General features: G+C 38.7%; 1 protein-coding gene across 1 annotated transcript; it reads right to left on the bottom strand.

The window, feature by feature from the left end:
• Positions 1–14,787: 14,787 nt before the first annotated feature.
• On the bottom strand, positions 14,788–18,786 carry LOC147633468 (putative serine/threonine-protein kinase PBL18). The gene is made up of 4 exons (XM_086806554.1): positions 17,383–18,786; positions 16,977–17,234; positions 16,099–16,236; positions 14,788–15,631 (listed from the first exon to the last, which is right to left on the bottom strand). The coding sequence occupies exons 1-4, from the start codon at positions 18,076–18,078 to the stop codon at positions 14,996–14,998; spliced, it is 1,728 nt and encodes a 575-aa protein (XP_086662680.1). The 5' UTR covers positions 18,079–18,786; the 3' UTR covers positions 14,788–14,995.
• Between the last annotated feature and the right edge of the window lie 547 nt (positions 18,787–19,333).

Here is a 19,333-nt window from a genome sequence, read left to right as displayed (position 1 = left end):
CAGCATGCTAGGATGTTGATTCTAATCCATTTCTACACACCCTAATCTACTGCAAATCCCAAGTTAAGAGTATGATCAAGAATTTTGAGAATGCTTTACACTTCACATGTATCTATGATGATACGGTGGGGCAGATGCTTGTAAGGATACTGCAGGTCCTTCCGACCAGAAAGTGGACTCAAAAAGAAAAGAAAAGGGGAAAAGAACTATTGAGCTGCATTAACACAACCAAGATACCTAGCAAGGATGCAAGTAGGGACCTTAAGGAAAGAGGCCTTGGTTTCAAATGTTTTAGACTTGGTAACGATTCTTTTAAGTGTTCATTCAACAAGAAACCTCCTAGTAGTGGAGGTTGTGGCAAAGATGTGCAACCACATGCACATGCACATGCACATGCACATGCACATGCACACTTGGTACGATCTGATACAGTTCAAGTAATCCATTCATTGATAGTATTGATGTCTATTCATTTAATAAAAATTGTGAGAATTGCCATCTTAACATTGGGACGTTCGGTCCACATGATTTATTCCGTATGTTAGTGTGAAGTCATGGGAACTCCTGTGCATTTTTTAAATGATAGTTATAGTCATAATATTATATTGATGCTTCTCTTGTCGAGAGATTACGCATCCCAATGGCATCATGACCATCGCTATGTGGTCAACTTGCTCAAGGCATTACCCAATGTTGGTAAAGGAAGGTTCCTTGAATTTCTTTGAAGACCAATACTATGATAAAGAGCTTTATTTTCTTATTATGTGTGCCTAGAAAACATTGATATATTAGCATTGATATATTGATTTTGGCAAGGAGTGGTTTTTCCACAAGAGCCTTGATATGAATATTGACCATAAACATCACGTAATTACTTTTGTACATATTTTACTTATACGGTGATCTCTCAAGTCCAATGAGCAAGATTGCTTATTATGTAGATTGTTCAAATGTATCTCATGAGATGATAGTATTATATGTTGTTCTTTTGAAACTATAGAAATGCTTCTTCACAAATGATGAATGATAAATGTGACATTCATTATTGTGTTTTGAATAATTGAATGAAGTGCAATTCAGTGATGATAATATTCATGGAACTTTTCTTAAGAATAAGTTTAAAGAATTTCTAGATTGGTTAAATGTATCTCATGATGATAGAGTTATGTGTTCCTTTGAAAACTATAGAAATTCTTCTTGGCAATGATGAATCTAACGTTTGTTATTGTGTTCTTAATAATTGAATGCATTGCAATTTAGTGATGATAATATTTGTGTAACTTTGCTTAAAAATAAGTTTGAAGAATTTCTAGATTCTAAAAGTTTATCGTTTGTTATTTGTTTTCCTCAACATGAAGTTGATGCTGTGTAGGCATCAATTGTTGTATGCCTACAAGTTTAACTCTAGGGAAGGAAGAAATGGTGATTTGTTTCTTCCTAAGAGGTTAGTTGTTGGAGACTAGTAAGCTAGTTTGAAGTGTCATGCCACGGATATTTTTGGTACAAAGGTGTTGACTCCTTTAGAGTGCAGATACTCCTAGTGAACACAACTCTTTTTTGTTAGACTATTTCTAAAATTTTGGATGTGTTTCTAAAGGAAATACCGGATGGTTTATTGATTGCAAGGGTTGTAGTAGATCATAAGATTGACCTTATACCTAGGGCACATTCGCAACCTTATAAGTTGAGTCAACCTTGAAGAGGATGAAGTTGCTAAATATCTTCAAAATTACCTAGATGGGGCATGTTTTGTAGCCTTATAGGTTGATTCAATCTAAAGGATAAAGTTGTTAAACACCTTCAAGAGTACCTGTAGATGGGGCATGTTAGGCCTAGTAAGTCATGAAGCACTGGCTCTTTTAGTGGACAAGAAGAATAAGCCAAAAAGAATGTGTGTGAGGTCTTAACAAATTTACTATTAAGAACAATTATCCCTTGCCAAGGATGGTTAACCTTATTGATTGGATTTATGAAGTGAGATCCTTCACAAACATTGATTTTAGACATGTTGTCATTAGATTAGGATTTTGAGGATGATGTCTTTAAGACATGATTTAGAACCAAGTATGGGCATTATTATGAGTTCTTGGTTTTACCATTTAGACACAAATACATCAGCTACTTTCCATGATGAACTATGTCGTTCGTTTATTATAGTCTTTTTGGATGGACCCTTAAGGAATGTGCTCAACATTTAAGAATTGTGTTAAATATTCTCACAAAAGAAGTCTTATTTGCTAAAGAGAGTACGTGTGATTACTTTAAGGAAGAGACGTACTTGGGGCACATTATTACCACCATTCTCACAATGTCCACATTGATTATGAGAAGATCAAGAAAGTGTGTGAGTGGCCAATATTAAAGACTATCACCCAAGTCAATTCGTTACATCTAAGAATTGTGTTAGATATTCTCAAAAAAGAATTCTTATTTGCAAAAGAGAGTAAATGTGATTTCTTTAACGTACCTTGGGACACATTATTACCATTAATGGTGTCCACATTGATTATGAGAAGATCAAGAGCGTGTGTATGGCCAATATTAAGGACCATCACCCAAGTCAAATCTTTTTTAGGATTTAAAAACTTCTTCCAAATATTTATTGAAATTATGCAAAAAATGCATTACCTCTTTTGAATATTTCTAAAAGGGTTAAGAGAAAGATAGGTACAATAAGTGCAAGCTTATGGAATGGATTGAGGAGCTAGATAAATGTTTCACAATGAGTTGAAACATGAGGCTACCACAGCTCCTATGGCCCAATTGTGGATTTGAGTAAAGCTTTTGTGGTTGAAATGGATGCTAATGATTATGTTGTTGGAGTAGCATTATTCATTATTTTAGGATGGTAGACCAATTGCTTTTGAGAGTGAAAAGCTGGGTGACCCACGTATCAAATGGCCAACGCATGAAAAAGAGCTTTATGATGTGATTCATGCTTTAAAAGGTGGAGCCATTTTTTATATGGATTTACTTTTATTGTTTACGTGGATAACTCTTCTCTAAAATACTTTTGCAACTCTCCAGAGTTGAGGAGGAGAAAGGCTTGTTGGACTAAGCTTATACAAGAGTTTGAATTTGAGATTCGTTATTAAAAAAGATATACCAGTAAAGTGGCTCATGCTTTGAGTAGAATCAGCCATGTGAAGAATCAACTTTTGTTTATCGAGATACAGTATGCTAACCAATTTAACTTTCTTAAGGAATTATATATAAGAGACAGATTATTCAGTAGAGTCTAGGATATTATTCAAGCTGAGATGACCACTATTTATTTTAGTTTGAGAGATTATTCTATTAGAGTAGTTTGCACTTTTGAAAGCTGAGATGACCACTATTTATTTTAGTTTGAGAGATTATTCTATTAGAGTGGTTTGCACTTTTGAAAGGGAAGAGCAAACCATTCCAAATAGAAGAGTATTCTATTTGAAATGGTTCTCTCTTTTGAAAGATAAGAACAAACCATTCTAAATAGAAGATTATTCTATGTCCACCAATAGTTTGAGATTATATTCTATTTGGAATGGTTTTCTCTTTTGAAAGGGAAACAATCTGAGCATTTGGTAAGAAGGGATATCTTCTAACCAAAGCTAAAAGTTGATGTTGGAAAATATGTTTGAAATTATTGCAATGCCAATCAATAAAGTTGTGAGCGCTTAAGATGTGGTGGCTCAATGTATCCATTACAAATACCCAAAAAGAATATTTAGTATATCCATTGGAAATACCCAAAATAAGTGGTGGAGTATTTTTTTTTGGATTTTGTGGTTGGATTACCACATGGATTGTACATGGAATAATGCCATATGTGACCGGCTCACTAAGATGGCAAAATTTATTCGTATGAAATAGAAAATCTTGGCCGTGCAGCAACTTACTCATTTATTTATTAAGTTGTTTAGCCTTTATGGCTTTCCAGTTAATGGATATTGTCATTGATCGATATCCTAAGTTCAATACTTGACTTTTTTTCAGCAAGAAGGTGTTCAAGAAATTAGACATAAAGCTAAGTGTATGAGATCATATAATCATCTTGAGGCTGATGGGGACAGAGAGAGCAGGTGAATCAGACCATGTTATGTGCATATGTCTCTGTGAGATAATCTGATTGGGAAGAATATCTTTCATTATTAGAGTTAATTACAATAGTGCTAAACATTTTTCTACTAAGGTAAGCCCCTTTATGCTTACAATAGTGTTACAAATTTTGCTACTAAGATGAGCTCTTTAATGTGATGATGTACAACCTAGAGCTCCATGGTGGGGGGATGATTGGCTTAGAGAGAGTCCAAGCTTCTTAAAATAGCAACAAGAGGTGGAAATTTTCAAGAGAGTATAAAGAGTACACAGGCTAGAGTACAGAGGATAGAGTGTAATTCGATAGAGAAAGTATAAAGAGTATAAAGGATAGAGCGTAATTTGATAGAGAGCATAGTACACAAGATAGAGCGTAATTTTATGCTAACCAAAAGAGATGTCACAGCAAGAGATGTCGCGATTTGCAAGAGAGAGTATAAAGAGTCTATAGGATATAGTGTAATTTTATGCTTACTAAAAGAAATTTAGCACTAGAGTCTTGGAAGAAGACCAATGGATTTACTTGAGAACTCAAAAATATTCTCAAGTAATGTGAACTAGAAAAGTCTATTAGTTGTCTCCAAGATTTGTTGAACCTTATATGTTATTAAAAAGATTAATGAGGTTGCTTATCAGTTGCATCTCTTGGATGGAGTATGTGTGCATCATATCTTTCATGTTAGTAGATTGAAAGAGGTGATGTAGGAGATAACTTGGTTTTGCAACCAAGAGCATGTGAGACTCGAGGATCTATCCATCCATGAGCCAATGGCTATTAACACTGTTGCATGAAAAAACAGGTAATTGACGAGAGTTATCTAAAAATATTCCCTCCCAAAGTGCGTGAAAATGTAGAAATAGCTTAAAACACACTTTTTTTAAAAGCATGTCTAGAATTCCATGTGTACATTAAAACACTACATGAATTTTGCTAGTTTTTTCAAGAGAGAACACATGTGACCTCCATAGATTTATAAACTGGTATTGTTTGACATAAAAATAACTTGAATTTCAAATGGCATAGGAGGAGTCAATACAACTTAAAGACATATCAAAATTTTTCAAATAAGAATTTATTTTATAAATTTCATGAATGAAAGAGACTTTTTAAAATGGATTTTCTTGGAACAAATGTTACCACTACACACAAATATGCACATTATTTGACAAGTGATCAAAAAAGATTAGAATAGATAACATCATAAGCTCCATAATTTACAAAAAAAACCTATAAACATTATTGAGTCTATTTCTAGACCCAAATAGCAAAGCCAATACAAATAATAGGAAATGGAAGTTCTTCCTATAAAAAGATAAAATTTCCAAAGGTTTTCAGAGTAGTAAACTAAAGTACATAAAGTAGTAGACTCATAATAAACTAAATTATGTAAAGTAATAGACTAAAAAATCTAAACATTTAGAACTTGATCCGGATCTTTCTCATCCTCTGCTTCTTTATTAGATTGTTCATTGTTTTCTTCTCCTTGGGGACCAAGGAGCATCAAAGAAAGATTATCATTTTCTAGTAGAGATGCTGATTCCCTAGGCTCATTGAAGAGGGAAACATAGGTGCTTTTGATGCTGACTAGAACTTCTCATTAGCGTTAATGGAGATTACTCTCGATCTTCATGTGACAGTTCCATATATATAAGAAATAACACACAATCAATAATAAGAAAGTATATATTTAAATATAAATGTTTTTAGCAAGAATAAGTGCATACTAGGTCTAGAAAACAAGTCAATCAAACGATTGATGCATTGAGGTATCTGGTAGGGACTCACCAAAGCTTTAGAATTAGTCACATACGTTAATTTCCTAGCGACTATATTGGAGCATTCTAACTCATCATTGACATGTGCTTTGACACACGTCTTTACTTAATGTTATCCTAATAGCCACTAACCATGAGCATTTCAAATGAACTTTTGAAATGAAAACTAGGACATGATCTATATTTGTTTTGAGCCTATAATCAAATTTACTGAAAGATAAATCTAAAGTGTTTAAATAATAATGCAAAAAACTAACTTGAAATCATACCAAACAAGAGACTCCATACCATGTGCTTTTTTTCTCAAAGTTTTTGTTATGTAGCTTGGCTAGTGCTATGAAAAATCACAAATCTCCACATATTCGATGTTAGTTGTTACCACATTAAAATCCTATAACATCTTTTGAATTTCTTGATAGGTATATGCTATCTCTTCATTTGTAGAACCACTTACATTAAAACCGTATGGGATGTCGGTAATAACAAAACTATAGTCTTTTTTTTGGAATGATATTTTGAAGATTATTTACATCCCTATAATCATTTTATAGGTTGCTGCTTTACTTTCCTATCCAGGGAAAAAAAACTCTTCTAATTTATCTCCTTTGGTTGGAGCAACATTTCTTAAAAGTCACCTTTCTTTGTCTTTTCGAGGTGCACAAGAAAGTTTTGTGGGCACCCTGATTCCTCTTTGAAAGAGTGACTTTTTACTATTTTTAGTTGGAGGCTTTTGTTGTTAGAAAGTTAATACATAAGAATATAATATTAAGTGGCTAATTTCTTAAGACATAACATTAATACCAACTTACTATCACATTTAAATCTTTAATACAAAAACAAAAGAATATTACCTAATCTTTGAGGACAAGGAAAAATCTTTCAAAACTACTTGATAGCTAGATTAGGGATACTGTGCACATATGTCATCCCATTGGTGTAGTTTTGTTTTTTTATCATGACCTGCATCTTCATCTAAACTTTATGGTTGTAAGCCGTGTAAAGACAATATGAATACTCCATTTAACCAAAAAGATTAAAAATGTATAACTAAAAACTTTACTTACTTTTATAGCTCCAAAGATATTTCATCAAGTGATAGCTCCTTTGAAATGACATGTGATAAGACAGAAACTATTAGTGTCTGATTCTTCACTCCTTGAACTGGTCGCTACAAGGTCTTCAATTGATGATGTATCCACCTTCTTACCACCAATGACTTTTAGCTAGGCCACTAGCTTGGTGGATGAGGGCACCCAACACCTATCAACATCCCAAGCCTCATCCAAGCCATCACCTTAGGTAACCCCTAACACTTAGCACTCCTCTTGTCTTGCCATGGTAAACCACTATGGAGATCTAAAACCTTGGCGGTAAAGATGAAGAGTCAGGACCACCCCCTATCCTCAGCCTTAACAATCCTTCAGGAGGTTACTAAGAAGCAGAAGAGTGGGTACCCAAGGGTTCCGTGGGCTAGCCGAGGAAAGTATGATGTCCATGCAAAGACCTGGCAGCAAAGCCACACCACCATTTAGCCATAAGCCTATCCATGAGTGGAGATCTGCTAAGCGAGAGCCCCATGCAATAGTTTTACCCAAACCTCGATCCCGTTTGGACCCCCGTTTAAGATGTTCAAAGCTCAAGGCTTGCACCCTTTCGTTTGGGTCCCAAAAACCTCACGGACCACACCCAAATCTCTGAAGCTAAAGAAAGTGAGGCAGCACCCTATAGCAGTTGACATTCCGTTGGGTCCCAACCAGGCTGCTAGAAGCACAAGGCTTCTACTACGAATAGAACCCCTACATTTGGGTTTTGAAGTCAAGGAAACTCGTACTATAAGCCCCTATAACCATGCCATCAAACCCCAAAGCTTAAGTAGGAATGGAGAGTAGTGGGTTCCACCTTGACTTATGTGGCACCACCATATTCAAGGAAGTCGGAGGAGTCCGTGTTGTGGGGATGCCAAGCAGCAAGAAGCAGTACCTTGCCCATGTGTAGTGTCCTTAGCCATTCATGTTCCCATCAAATAAGAGCCACCCATGGTGCCAAACTCCAAAGAGTGCCATCTACACACTTTCACGGCTTCATTTGAGCAACCCCAAGGCTCAAAAAGATCATCAACACTATAACACCTATATGCCCCACGTCAAAACATGAACTTGCAAGTTGGAACTCGAAAGACAAAGCTCAATCAAGCATGCCAACAAAGCCAATGACAGTGACATTAAGACTTCTATCATGGATGGGCAAGCTCTCCAACAAAGGCGGATCAATGAGGCCCATAATAAGTCAAAACATTAAAACCCCATTGTACACATGTAACATATGAATTTTTGTTAATTATACATCCACATATACCCAAGAATGATAAAAAAACTTGAACCCTAAATCAAAAATAAAAATGAAAAAAAATTAAAAAATGTACCTATGAGCACACAGCACATACACACATCCACACTCACCTTCATGTGCACCCACATATACATATATGCACACTCAACATCCCTCGAAAAACTACCCATCCTTAGGTGCTTTTTTTTTTTCTCCTCCTTTAAAAAATTTCCCCTAAATTTGTAAAACACCCCCTCCTTTAGAGAAAATTTTCACACACACATACCCTCACACAAAAAAAAAACTTGAGAAAAAAAAAGTGCCTCATCATCACAAAGGCTCACGTTGCCACGTTAAACCCTTTAAATTTCTTCCCCTAAATTTTTAAAACACCCCCTCCTTTGGAGAAAATTTCCACACATACACAAAAAAAAAAACTTGAGACAAAAAAAAAAGTGCCTCATCATCATGAAGGCTCACGTATTTTTTCTCCTCCTTAGACCCTTTAAATTTCTTCCCCTAAATTTCTAAAACACCCCCTCCTTTGGAGGAAATTTATCACAAAGGCTCATGTTGCCACGTTAAAAAAAATCTTGAAAAAAAAGGAGTGCCACATCATTAAAATCAAATAAAAAAAATAATCATGAAAAAGGTGCCACATCATCACGTAGGCTTATGTGTGCACATTATCACACATTATCACAAAGGCTCATGTTATTGTGTCATCAAAAGATCTTAAAAAAGGTGCCACATCATCACGTAGGCTCGTGTATGCCATGGCATCAAAAAAGGTACCATGGTGCCACATCATCTTGTAAGTTCTCATTACCACACCAACACATAGGCTCACATTGCCATGCCGTCACCCAAAAAAACTTTACCACATCATCACATGTAGGCTCTCACATGTGTCACATTATTATGTAGGCTCTCACATGTGTCACATTATTATGTAGGCTCTCACATGTGTCACATTATTATGTAGTCTCATGTGATGACATAGGCTTACATTGCCATGCCATTACGTAGGCCCACATTGCCATGTCATTAAAAAAAACCTGAAAAAAAGAGGTACCTTGTCATCACATAGGCTCATGTGTGCCACATCATCATATAGGCTCTTGTTGCCACATCATTACCCAAACAAAACTTTGGAAAAAAAGGGGGGGGACTTGCCTCGTCATCACGTAGGCTCACGTTGCCATGTCATAACCCAAAATAATATTAATAATAATTTAAATAACTTATTTTTAAAAAATATATTATTATTTTATTTATTCCAAAAAGAAAAAGAAGAGAGAGAGAGAGAGAGAGAGCGAGAGAGCGATGAGAGAAAGAGAAAAGAAGAGACGAAGAAAGAAACAAAAAGAGAGAGAGAAATATATATATATATATATATATATATATATATATATATATATAGAGAGAGAGAGAGAGAGAGAGAGAGAGAGAGAGAGAGAGAGAGAGAGAGAGAGAGAGAGAGAGAGAGAGAGAGAGAGAGAGAGAGAGAGAGAGAGAGAGCGATGAGGGAAAGAGAAAAGAAGAGAAGCAGAAAGAGATAGAAAGAGAAAAGAAGAGACGAAGAAAGAAACAGAAAGAGAGAGAAAGAGAAATATAGAGAGAGAAAGAGGTACCTTGTCATCACGTAGGCTCATGTGTGCCACATCATCATATAGGCTCTTGTTACCACGCCATTACCCAAAGGGGGGGAGAACTTGCCTCATCATCACGTAGGCTCACGTTGCCACAAAATAATATTAATAAATATTTAAAAAACTTATTTTTAAAAATATATTATTATTTTATTTTTTCCAAAAAAGAAGAGAGAGAGAGAGAGAGAGAGAGAGAGAGAGAGAGAGAGAGAGAGAGATGAGAGAAAGAGAGAGAAAGAGAGAGAGAAAGAGAAATATAGAGAGAGAGAAAGGAAGAGAGGGTGCGTGAAAACCTCCCCCAAGAAGAGAACCTTACAAAGGAGAAGAGCCAATAACGTAAGTGAAGCTGGCAAAAGCCCAAGAATCAATCGGGCTCCACATCTCCCTTTACAAGGCACAAAACATGCCCACAACCATGCCAATCAAATAAAGTAGAGATACCCGGGTCATTGTAGTCCACATTGTCTGATAAGCCACCTATCGCTTACGTAATTTACCAATTTACATGCCATGCTGGGTGTCCTAAATTCTTCCATTCTTATGGACAACCTAACCTCATTCGTACCCACCTTAAATTGCCCACTCTCGCTGCACATCAACACTCATTCCCTATCTCTAACCATGCGTAGGAGTCAAAGAAAGCAGACAAATAAGTGTCGAAGAAAGTAGTGTGTTGAAGTTTTTCTTGGAAGGAGCTTTTACACAGGCCCACCTTTTGCCCAATGCTCGTACATGATGACACTTGCAATATACACATGGGCTTTGCATCTAGTAGACACATCCATGGGCCCTAATATCTCAAGCACTTGCATTAAGTCTCATTGTCCACAACTGTCCACGTACATTTTTAGATGGGGGGACCATGGAGGTGCAAGCCTGGTGGGGTCCATGATATAACCCACTGCCTAGAACTTCCTCAAATTTGCAGGAACCTTTTGTGGCCTCTTTTTCGGCCTCACCACCCACATTGATCCACATTGCCTCTGTCCCCCGGGTGCTGACTAACACTAAATCCTTTGAGCCATAGCGGCCTCCCAACTCTATTGCAACTATGGACAAAGCTAGCTCTGCCGTGCATCCATAACGATCTTGACTTCCTATGAAAAGGGATGTTGAGAAAATGTTGAAGAAAGTAAACTCTGTGCTTTGACTCCAATTCAACAACACCAACAAAACCTCACCCTAGCCAATGTGTTTGCCCATGAAGAATCCCAATCCCTAGGCATACACTGTGAGCTAGGGTATAATATCATATGGCACTAAAAGAAGTTCAGGACCACCATCTACCCATGCAAATCATTCCATGGCGGTCCTGGCACTCATTCTACCATCTACCCATGTAAATCATTCCATGGTGGTCCTAGCACTCATTCTGCCAATCATAGGGTGCGGACCACTTCAACTACCTAATGTTGAAGGGTCCACGACTCTTTCCACACAACCAATGGGGGCCTATCATGAAGAACCTCTACATCACCTGTCACTTTCCATGCCGTCTCATAGCACACGCTACTCATCAACAACAGGGCTACCCAAAGCTTCTTAACAATATGTCCTGCATCTAGCTGCCGATTGATCTTGAATCATACCTTTTAACTGTCAACTTCATGGCATATCTTGGACCACCCACACCTTTCCACCCTAACAACAACTTCACCACCAATGAATTGGGTGATGTAAGGATGCAATTACCATTAGGAAGGGGGGTATGTTAACCACTCTATAGGTTAACAAGGTTTCACCTACCTTACCTACTGTAAAGCGCTTTTCCATCCTACCCAGTCGCACAAAAACTTATCTTTTGTAAGACAATGCTGGAAAGTATAAAGCGGCCTTACCTTGTGCCTAATGTCAAATAGGGAAAGTCTAAGGACTTTGTGTACATACTTGCTTAAGATTAATAATAAAGGCCATACCATTTTTAAGTTTGGTTAGTCACTTGTATATAAGCCGTTTTTGATAATAAGCAATACATAATCATTCCCTTGCGATAGTTTACTTGGGAGCTCCCCTTCTTCCCTCTTCTTTCTGCTTGCATACTATTGGATTCTTAAATGCTAGATGGATACTTGTTTAAATAGGTTTGCTTATTTGAATAGATTTGATTGTTTTCCTCTTCTATTAGCTTCTTCTTCCCTTGCCTTTTGTGAGAGAGAACCATCATCAAGGACCATCTCTTGTTGTATCCACCTAGGCATAGAGAGCTCTCCCTTCACCCCATCAGCGAGACGATCGACAAGGAGCATTTTGGTGTTACAACCAAGTGAGGACACAATAGACAAGCTAGATTGGCACCCACATAGGGAAGCTGCATTTTGCGGCTCTAAAACAAGATCTTACGACACATGCTTTGGCAAGGCTAAGGTAAGCTCCTGACTTGAACACCTTAGTTGGGGATTTAGTAGCTAAAAGCCCTTTACCTTGTGGGGCCAAGCTTTTGTCATTGTTCTAGGTACATATTAATCATTGTTGTGATGGGATGTTAAGCAAGCATAAGCTATGGAGTATGGCAATATCTTACAAGCCATACTCCATAGCTAAAAGCCCTTTACCTTGTGGGGCCAAGCTTTTGTCATTGTTCTAGGTACATATTAATCATTGTTGTGATGGGATGTTAAGCAAGCATAAGCTATGGAGTATGGCAATATCTTACAAGCCATGCTAGGATTAATATGTGTAGCAATTGGTTATTGATATTAGAGAGAGCTAGTCAAAAATTTCAATAAAATTTAAATTGATAGATAGCCTACACATGCTACTTTAGCTATGAGGCATCAAGATGTGAGTCTTGACCTAGTTTAGAATGTGAGAAAATGAACATATTGGTATTGCAATAGGCAGCATGTGGTCCCAAGGCCATGCTCTTAGTTGTATCATGTGAGGGAACTCACCAAACCCTTTTCTCTCTTTTTTGGGGGTGGGGGAGGGTGTGTGTTGTGCGTAAGTGTGTGTGTGTGTAAGAGAGAGAGAGAGAGAGAGAGAGAGAGAGAGAGAGAGAGAGAGAGAGATATCCAAAGCTCTTGGGCATATGGTTTGGTTGGCAAGTTTGCCAATCACAATTCACCAATCCCTTTTCTCTTTTTGGGAGGGGTGTGTGTGTGTGTGTGTGTGTGGTGGTGGTGGTGGTGGTGTGTGTGTGTGTGTGTGTGTGTGTGTGTGTGTGTGTGTGTAAGAGAGAGAGAGATCGAAAGCTCTTGGGCCTATGGTTGGGTTGGCAGGTTGCCAATCATAAATTCTTGTCTTCATGGTTTGTTTGTATATTTGTCTTGTCTTCTAAATGAAAAATGGGTCTATGACATTGTAACAACCTCATGATGCATAATCAATGGGCCTATGACAATTTGGGTGGCTCAAAATTTGTCATCGCAAATATTAGCATGATATATTAGGATCACACATTATGATTATCTTTGCATCCCCATCTCAAATGAAGCCTCACATATTGCTCAAATGCTTAAAATATTTGGAAATTTGTTAATACATATGTTAGCATGGTGTTGGTCTCCCACTAGACTGACATTCTTCATAAGCTCAAAGAAGTCATTATAACATTCTCACTAATGTGTTTCGAATGCAAAAATGGATGTGAGGTTGTAAACATCAAAGCTTAGTTGCAATTGAAATTTTCACATCATCAGTGACATACTTTTTCATTCTTTTTCAATCAACATAATAGGTTTATTTAGGTCATTTATGTATTGCAAAAACATGCAAGTAATTTAAGAAAAAACAGAAAGATAAAAATGGCTTAAGAACGAAGCATATTTTTACTCCACTATAACATAAGTGAGTTTCCCATCACAATCCTACTCTTCACTACTTATGTTTCCCATCACAATCCTACTCTTCACTGTAAGATAACCCTACATTGAGATACAATTAGAGGGAACAATCAATTCTAATCCTATGATTAAGAGATGGATTTTTGGGCATGAGAGTCTCTCTTACCACCACTAACCCCATGGCCTTGGCCAACTTTGCCACCATAGACACTACCATGATTGCCTTCATAGCTAGTATCTTTATATCCACCATGACCGTCTCCATGTCCACTATCATGACCTTTGTTCCCACCATGTCCATACCCATCAACCCCAGCATCTTTGTACACATTAGACCCATCTTTACTTAACTCACCCTACAGCGGCTCTGGCTCAAGCTTCCGGGCAACCCTCTCAACTCTCGCCAAGCAAGCTACCATAGCCAGAAGCAGCAATATCATCTTTGTAGCCATGTCCAATGAAATGTTGTAATCTTAACGCCAGATCCACCTCCTTTTATGCTTGATCGAAGCCACCTTTACTATCAAGGAACATGAAATTGTCGTGGGCAGTTTGCCGTGTGTCTGCCCCCTCCTCTACAACAGGCTTTTGCACACCATGCCTTTAACAATGCACCTCAATTCACAGACATTGCAATGAACAGTGTGCGTTCATGTTTATTTAATTAGCCTTGCATTAGTTAGAGTCCTGGATGTATGTCTCCATAACCATATCTTAACAATGCCCTTCAATTCATATGCATTGCAAATGAACAGTGTGCACCTTCACTAATGTTTTTGGATTTAGACAGGAGGGAGCCACAGCCTCATCTCTGCTACTTGATTCTGACCATACAAACCAAGCATTGCCTTGTTAGAGAGAGAGAGAGAGAGACAGACAGAGAGACAGAGAGAGTTAAATAATATACGATGGTTATAGGCATCAAATGGGTGTGTAGCAGATTTCAAATCCAAGTTCCTGCTTGTAGGAAATTGCATCCTTTTAACCAAGAGAATGTTATGATCCCTTGGAAAATTTCCAACCTGAGCTAAACTTGAGCCGTGTGCACCTCCTTGGGTGGAGCTGATGTGCAAAGCTCCTCCCTCTACAACGAAAAAAAGGCGAGATAATATGATTGGACATGTACAACATCACACTAAGATTAGAGAGCCTTTTTTAAAGAAACAAAGGGGAGGTTGAGTGCTTTAGATTTTCTTACGACACTCTTGCCTCTTATTTTCTTATTTACTCATTCTGGCAGAGAAATGCCAGAGAAAGAATCAATCTGTACAAAAAACATGTGGGCGGGGGGAGACACTTGCAATTCTCTCTCTCTCTCTCTCTCCGTCTCTGTGCTCTAAAAGATACTATAATCTACTTGATCTATATGACTAGGTACTTTTAGAAGCCTTTAACACGTTCTAAAGGTGCAGATAAGTAATTTTGCTGATGATGATGACCAACTTCCCCCCTTGCAAAACTATTCACACAAGTTCTCGGTGGTATAATGAGAGGCTTTAATGGAGGGCTCTCAATGAGATCAAATTTTGTAGGTGATCTGATGTAAGGTCTCTCTCTATCCAAAATGCCTGTCTTGAAAGAAGATGCCGGCAAGCTACACAACGGCCCCGTGGCAGGCGTATTTAAGGCATTATTTGAAGGTTCTTTCAAAGGAAACCGGATTGTGTAGCGCATTTCCTGCACAGATTTCACCATATCCAGAGCCATCTTCATGGTGGGTCTTCTTGTCGGTTCCTTTTGTAAGCATTGGAGGGCAAGATCAGCGATGATTTGGGTGCCCTTGGATGGGAACCGGCCATGTAGTTTTGGATCCATGATCAGAAATAGCCTCCCCTCTTCAATCAAAAATGGTTTAGCCCATTTCACTAGGTTCTGCTTCTCATCTTTAGCAATCCTCTCATCCAGGTTCTTCCTGCCAGTTAGAAGCTCTAGTAATACAACACCAAAGCTCCAAACATTACTCTTTAGTGTAATCACACCTCCATTCACCATTTCAGGGGCACAATAAGCATTTTCCTGCAAGTTATGAAATTGAAAGCCTTGTTAGTAAAAGAAACAAAAAATTAAAAACATGTTGCCGGTGTTGAAGGCAAGAACTTAGCAAATCATGACTCAAGATCAGGTAGAGATTGGTGCAATCAATCCTTGCAAGCCTCTCTCTCAGAGATTGGTGCAACCAATCCTTGCAAGCCTCTGTCTCTCTCTCTCTCTCTCTCTCTCTCTCTCTCTCTCTCTTAAAAGCACGTGTGTGTGTGTGTGTGTGTGTGTGAGAGAGAGAGAGAGAGAGAGAGAGAGAGAGAGAGGTCAGTTAGTGTAAAGATTGATGCCATTGTACAATTTATAATTGAGTTTAAAATACAATCTAATTATATCAAGGATCCTGGAGACATATTATTATCTTGAAAATTGAATATACACAAAAAAGGATGGCATACAATCTGAAAAACTCAAGGCTAGATATGATAGGTGCATCGAAAACTTACTCGTGCATTGCTTGAGCTGTTGGAATCTTGGGCCTGCAGACTCGGACTGCTGCTACTGGCAAACCAGTAACCTGAGAGTTTTGAGCTATAATCTACATCAACTTGTATGTGGGACAATCTGAAATCCTTGTACAAAATCTGGTTTGAAAAATCAAAGGCAAATCTATAAATTAGAGCTCCACATGATTCCGTGACTCTGGAAACTCTACAAGACTCTTTTGAACTTTATACTAACTGAAGATGATTACCAACAATACTTTACTCTGTAAACTCTACAAGACTCTTTTGATCTCTATACTTACTGAATATGATACCAACCATACTAACTCAGGGTCTTTATAGACAATTCCCCCATCCAATAAAGGGGATTGGATGAAGGAGATCCCCCACCAATGAGCTCAGTATGATACCGCTATTATGCCAACTGGTTAAGTTGAGATTGGCATTCAGTAAAGGCAGCAAGAAAAAAGCTTTTATGCAGGTGAGGAGCAACTGCTTACTCAAAACTAAAGGGGCTCACCACATACATCACATGCATCCATGGGTATTTTAAAAGCCCTTTTGAGATCTTTTTCTTTTGGGAGAAATTTCGCCTAACCTATGGTGCCACTCAGACATACATTTTGATAAATCCAGTCATAATTATTCAGGCTAGAGCTCGCTGGAAAGGAAGAAAAGAACCCTTATGTCTAGAGAATTGTTTAACACCATGAAAAACTCCTGTTGTTAAGCACTCGTGCATTGTTCATAATCTCAAGTGGCTCCATCAAGACTCAAAAGTACTCAATGAGTGATCATTTTTTCACAAAAGGCATGAAAGAGAAATATGGAACAGACATCACGTTAAGGCGAAGACGCAATGGTAATGTATAACTTACTTGTTCAGGACATTTCTCGTGCAAACTTGCTAGCCCTTGAGCTGCACCATGAGCAATCTTCATTCTTGTGGGCCAATCTAATGGGGGAGAAGCTGATGATTCAAACATCAGACTGTGCAGACTTCCTTTCTGAAGCTTCTCATAAACCAAAAAGTGCTCGGTTTTCCCATCCTCAGCATAGAACCCAACAAGCTTGCATAGATGTGAACCATGCAGGCAAGTAATGGTGGATAGCTCAGACATCCACTCCTTCAAACCCTGGTTGGTCCAACAATAAATCCAACTTGCATCAAGAGAAGCACATACAAACAACTATCGAATTTTATCACAATTATGCCTCAAGGTATGAACCAAACTGATTATTGAAAGTAAAACTTATTATTAAGTTGATATAACTGCAATTTACCAAATGCGACTTTCTGTAAAGTCTTGTGATTAGAACCTCCTGGTGCTTGTCTCCCTTGGTTCCAACATCTATAGTTCCAGCATAGCTAATGCCATCATCTCCAACACGGCTATGAGGTGAAAAGTGTTGGCATGCACATGAAAGGGTTTCAAAGGCAAAAGACTTCAAGCCCGGGGCCATGGCCATGGTGTCTTTGGGGGGTGGGAGGGGCTGCAGATCCCATGGGAAAACCCTACCTTTGAGTGCCCCATGGCCGACCAAACCCATTGACGTCTGCTTGATATTGACATTTTGTGATTTTGGGGAAATGGAGAGGCTATTTGTATGGTCGGTGGGATGGGGTAGGACATAACCACTGGATTTGGAAGAAGGCTGTAGAGGTGGTGATGGTGATGGCAATAGCATGGGTTTGCTATGTGTGGCTACATCAGAGAGAGGAAAGCCCTGGTCTGATGTTGAATGGCAGCTTCCTCTGCTGCAATAGCTAGGATGTGAAGAGATTCGTTTAGGGCTGCTATGGTTTATGAACTTTTGGGCATTCTGAATTGCCCTTACCTTCCTTCTGAAGCTGGAAAGGGCTGATGACACGGGCCTTGGTGATGACGATGGCGCCTCTTGCCGATCGCCCACCTCATCGAGCTTCACTGTTTGCTCTTCAGCCTTCTTCTTGGACCTCTGCACTGCAAAACAACCCATTTGGGTCCCTACCTTCCGCTGCTTGCTTTTTGCGTCTCGCTTCTGCTAGAGCGCTAAAAATCAAATGCTAAAGCTCGATGAAGGTTGCTGAAATCGAATCCTGCCCGCGTTGAAAAACGGTACTTCTGTGACCAAATTTCGCTTTGCCCACGTGAGAAAATGCAGAGATTGCACTGAATTACGCCTGTGGGTGGTTAGATTTCTCCGCTTTTCTGCCTGGAATTTGCGTTTCCAATAGCTCTTGCTGCTGCCCAAAATGATAAAATGGTTGTAGTGGGCGATGGTATCAAAAGCAGAGTACAGGGTTAGAGGGTTCTATGACAGAGGGGCATGCAAGGCTATGAAAGGAAGGCAAAGCAAGAGGGTTAGGGGGTTCTGTGGTAGGGTGGGATGCAAGGCTATGAAAGGAAGGCAAAGTCGTACGCGATATTGGAAGTCAAAGGTTGGGTTTTCTAGAGAGAGGAGCTTCAATTTTACAGGCAGGGCACAGATAGCACACCACCACCAGGAACCACAACCGTTTAACACCGCCCCTCTCTGCGCTACAGCGATGGTTGAACGCAGGAAAAGTAGGTCATGGTAGAAGAACACACATAAGAAGCAGCTGAAGAAAAAGAAGAATACAAGCCTGTGATTTCAAAGTTCCGTGGGCGGAGGTCAAAATAAAAGACATTCCAGAGCTTTCTGGTGTCGGATTCATTCAAAGTCTCGTTGGGTTAGCACAAAGTTGGGTCTTGGGGGGTTAGCACACAAAGTGAGGAATTCAAACAACGTAGGGTAGACAAACTCCTATAAGGGTGGGGTCACACTCACCCCGCGAAAACTCTAGCCTGTCCACTAGGCAAACTTGGAGAATGCAAGCTAGCAACGCCCATATCAAGGGCATCCGCATACATGAAAAGCATTCGGCCTCAATGATCCGAACGCAAGGTAGAAAATTAACTTTTTACCGGAATCGACATGCTGCTGCGAACCACAATGGTTAGCTGGTGAGCCTAGTGATCTACCACTACAGTAGGTCCCAATCATTGATATTAGCTAAAAACAATGTCTATTGATGCATATGTGCATTGGGGTAAGAGCACTTTTCCAATCAAGGTTGTCTCTTCCTCCATTTTAATCACCATCATGTGTTTTTGTTTTTATTGGTAATGGTGAATCAATGAATCATGTCAAGAAGGCAAATGAGATGATGGAGTATACCTACCATTATGCATTTAATGGGAAACAGCTCCAAACATGTGGCAAGTAGAAG

Source organism: Cibotium barometz, chromosome 12 (genome assembly GCF_041138505.1).
Source record: "Cibotium barometz isolate CiBa-2024 chromosome 12, ASM4113850v1, whole genome shotgun sequence".
Classification (NCBI taxonomy): domain Eukaryota; kingdom Viridiplantae; phylum Streptophyta; class Polypodiopsida; order Cyatheales; family Cibotiaceae; genus Cibotium; species Cibotium barometz.
Note: the sequence above shows the minus strand (reverse complement) of the source record. Positions and strands in the feature narration are given on the sequence as shown.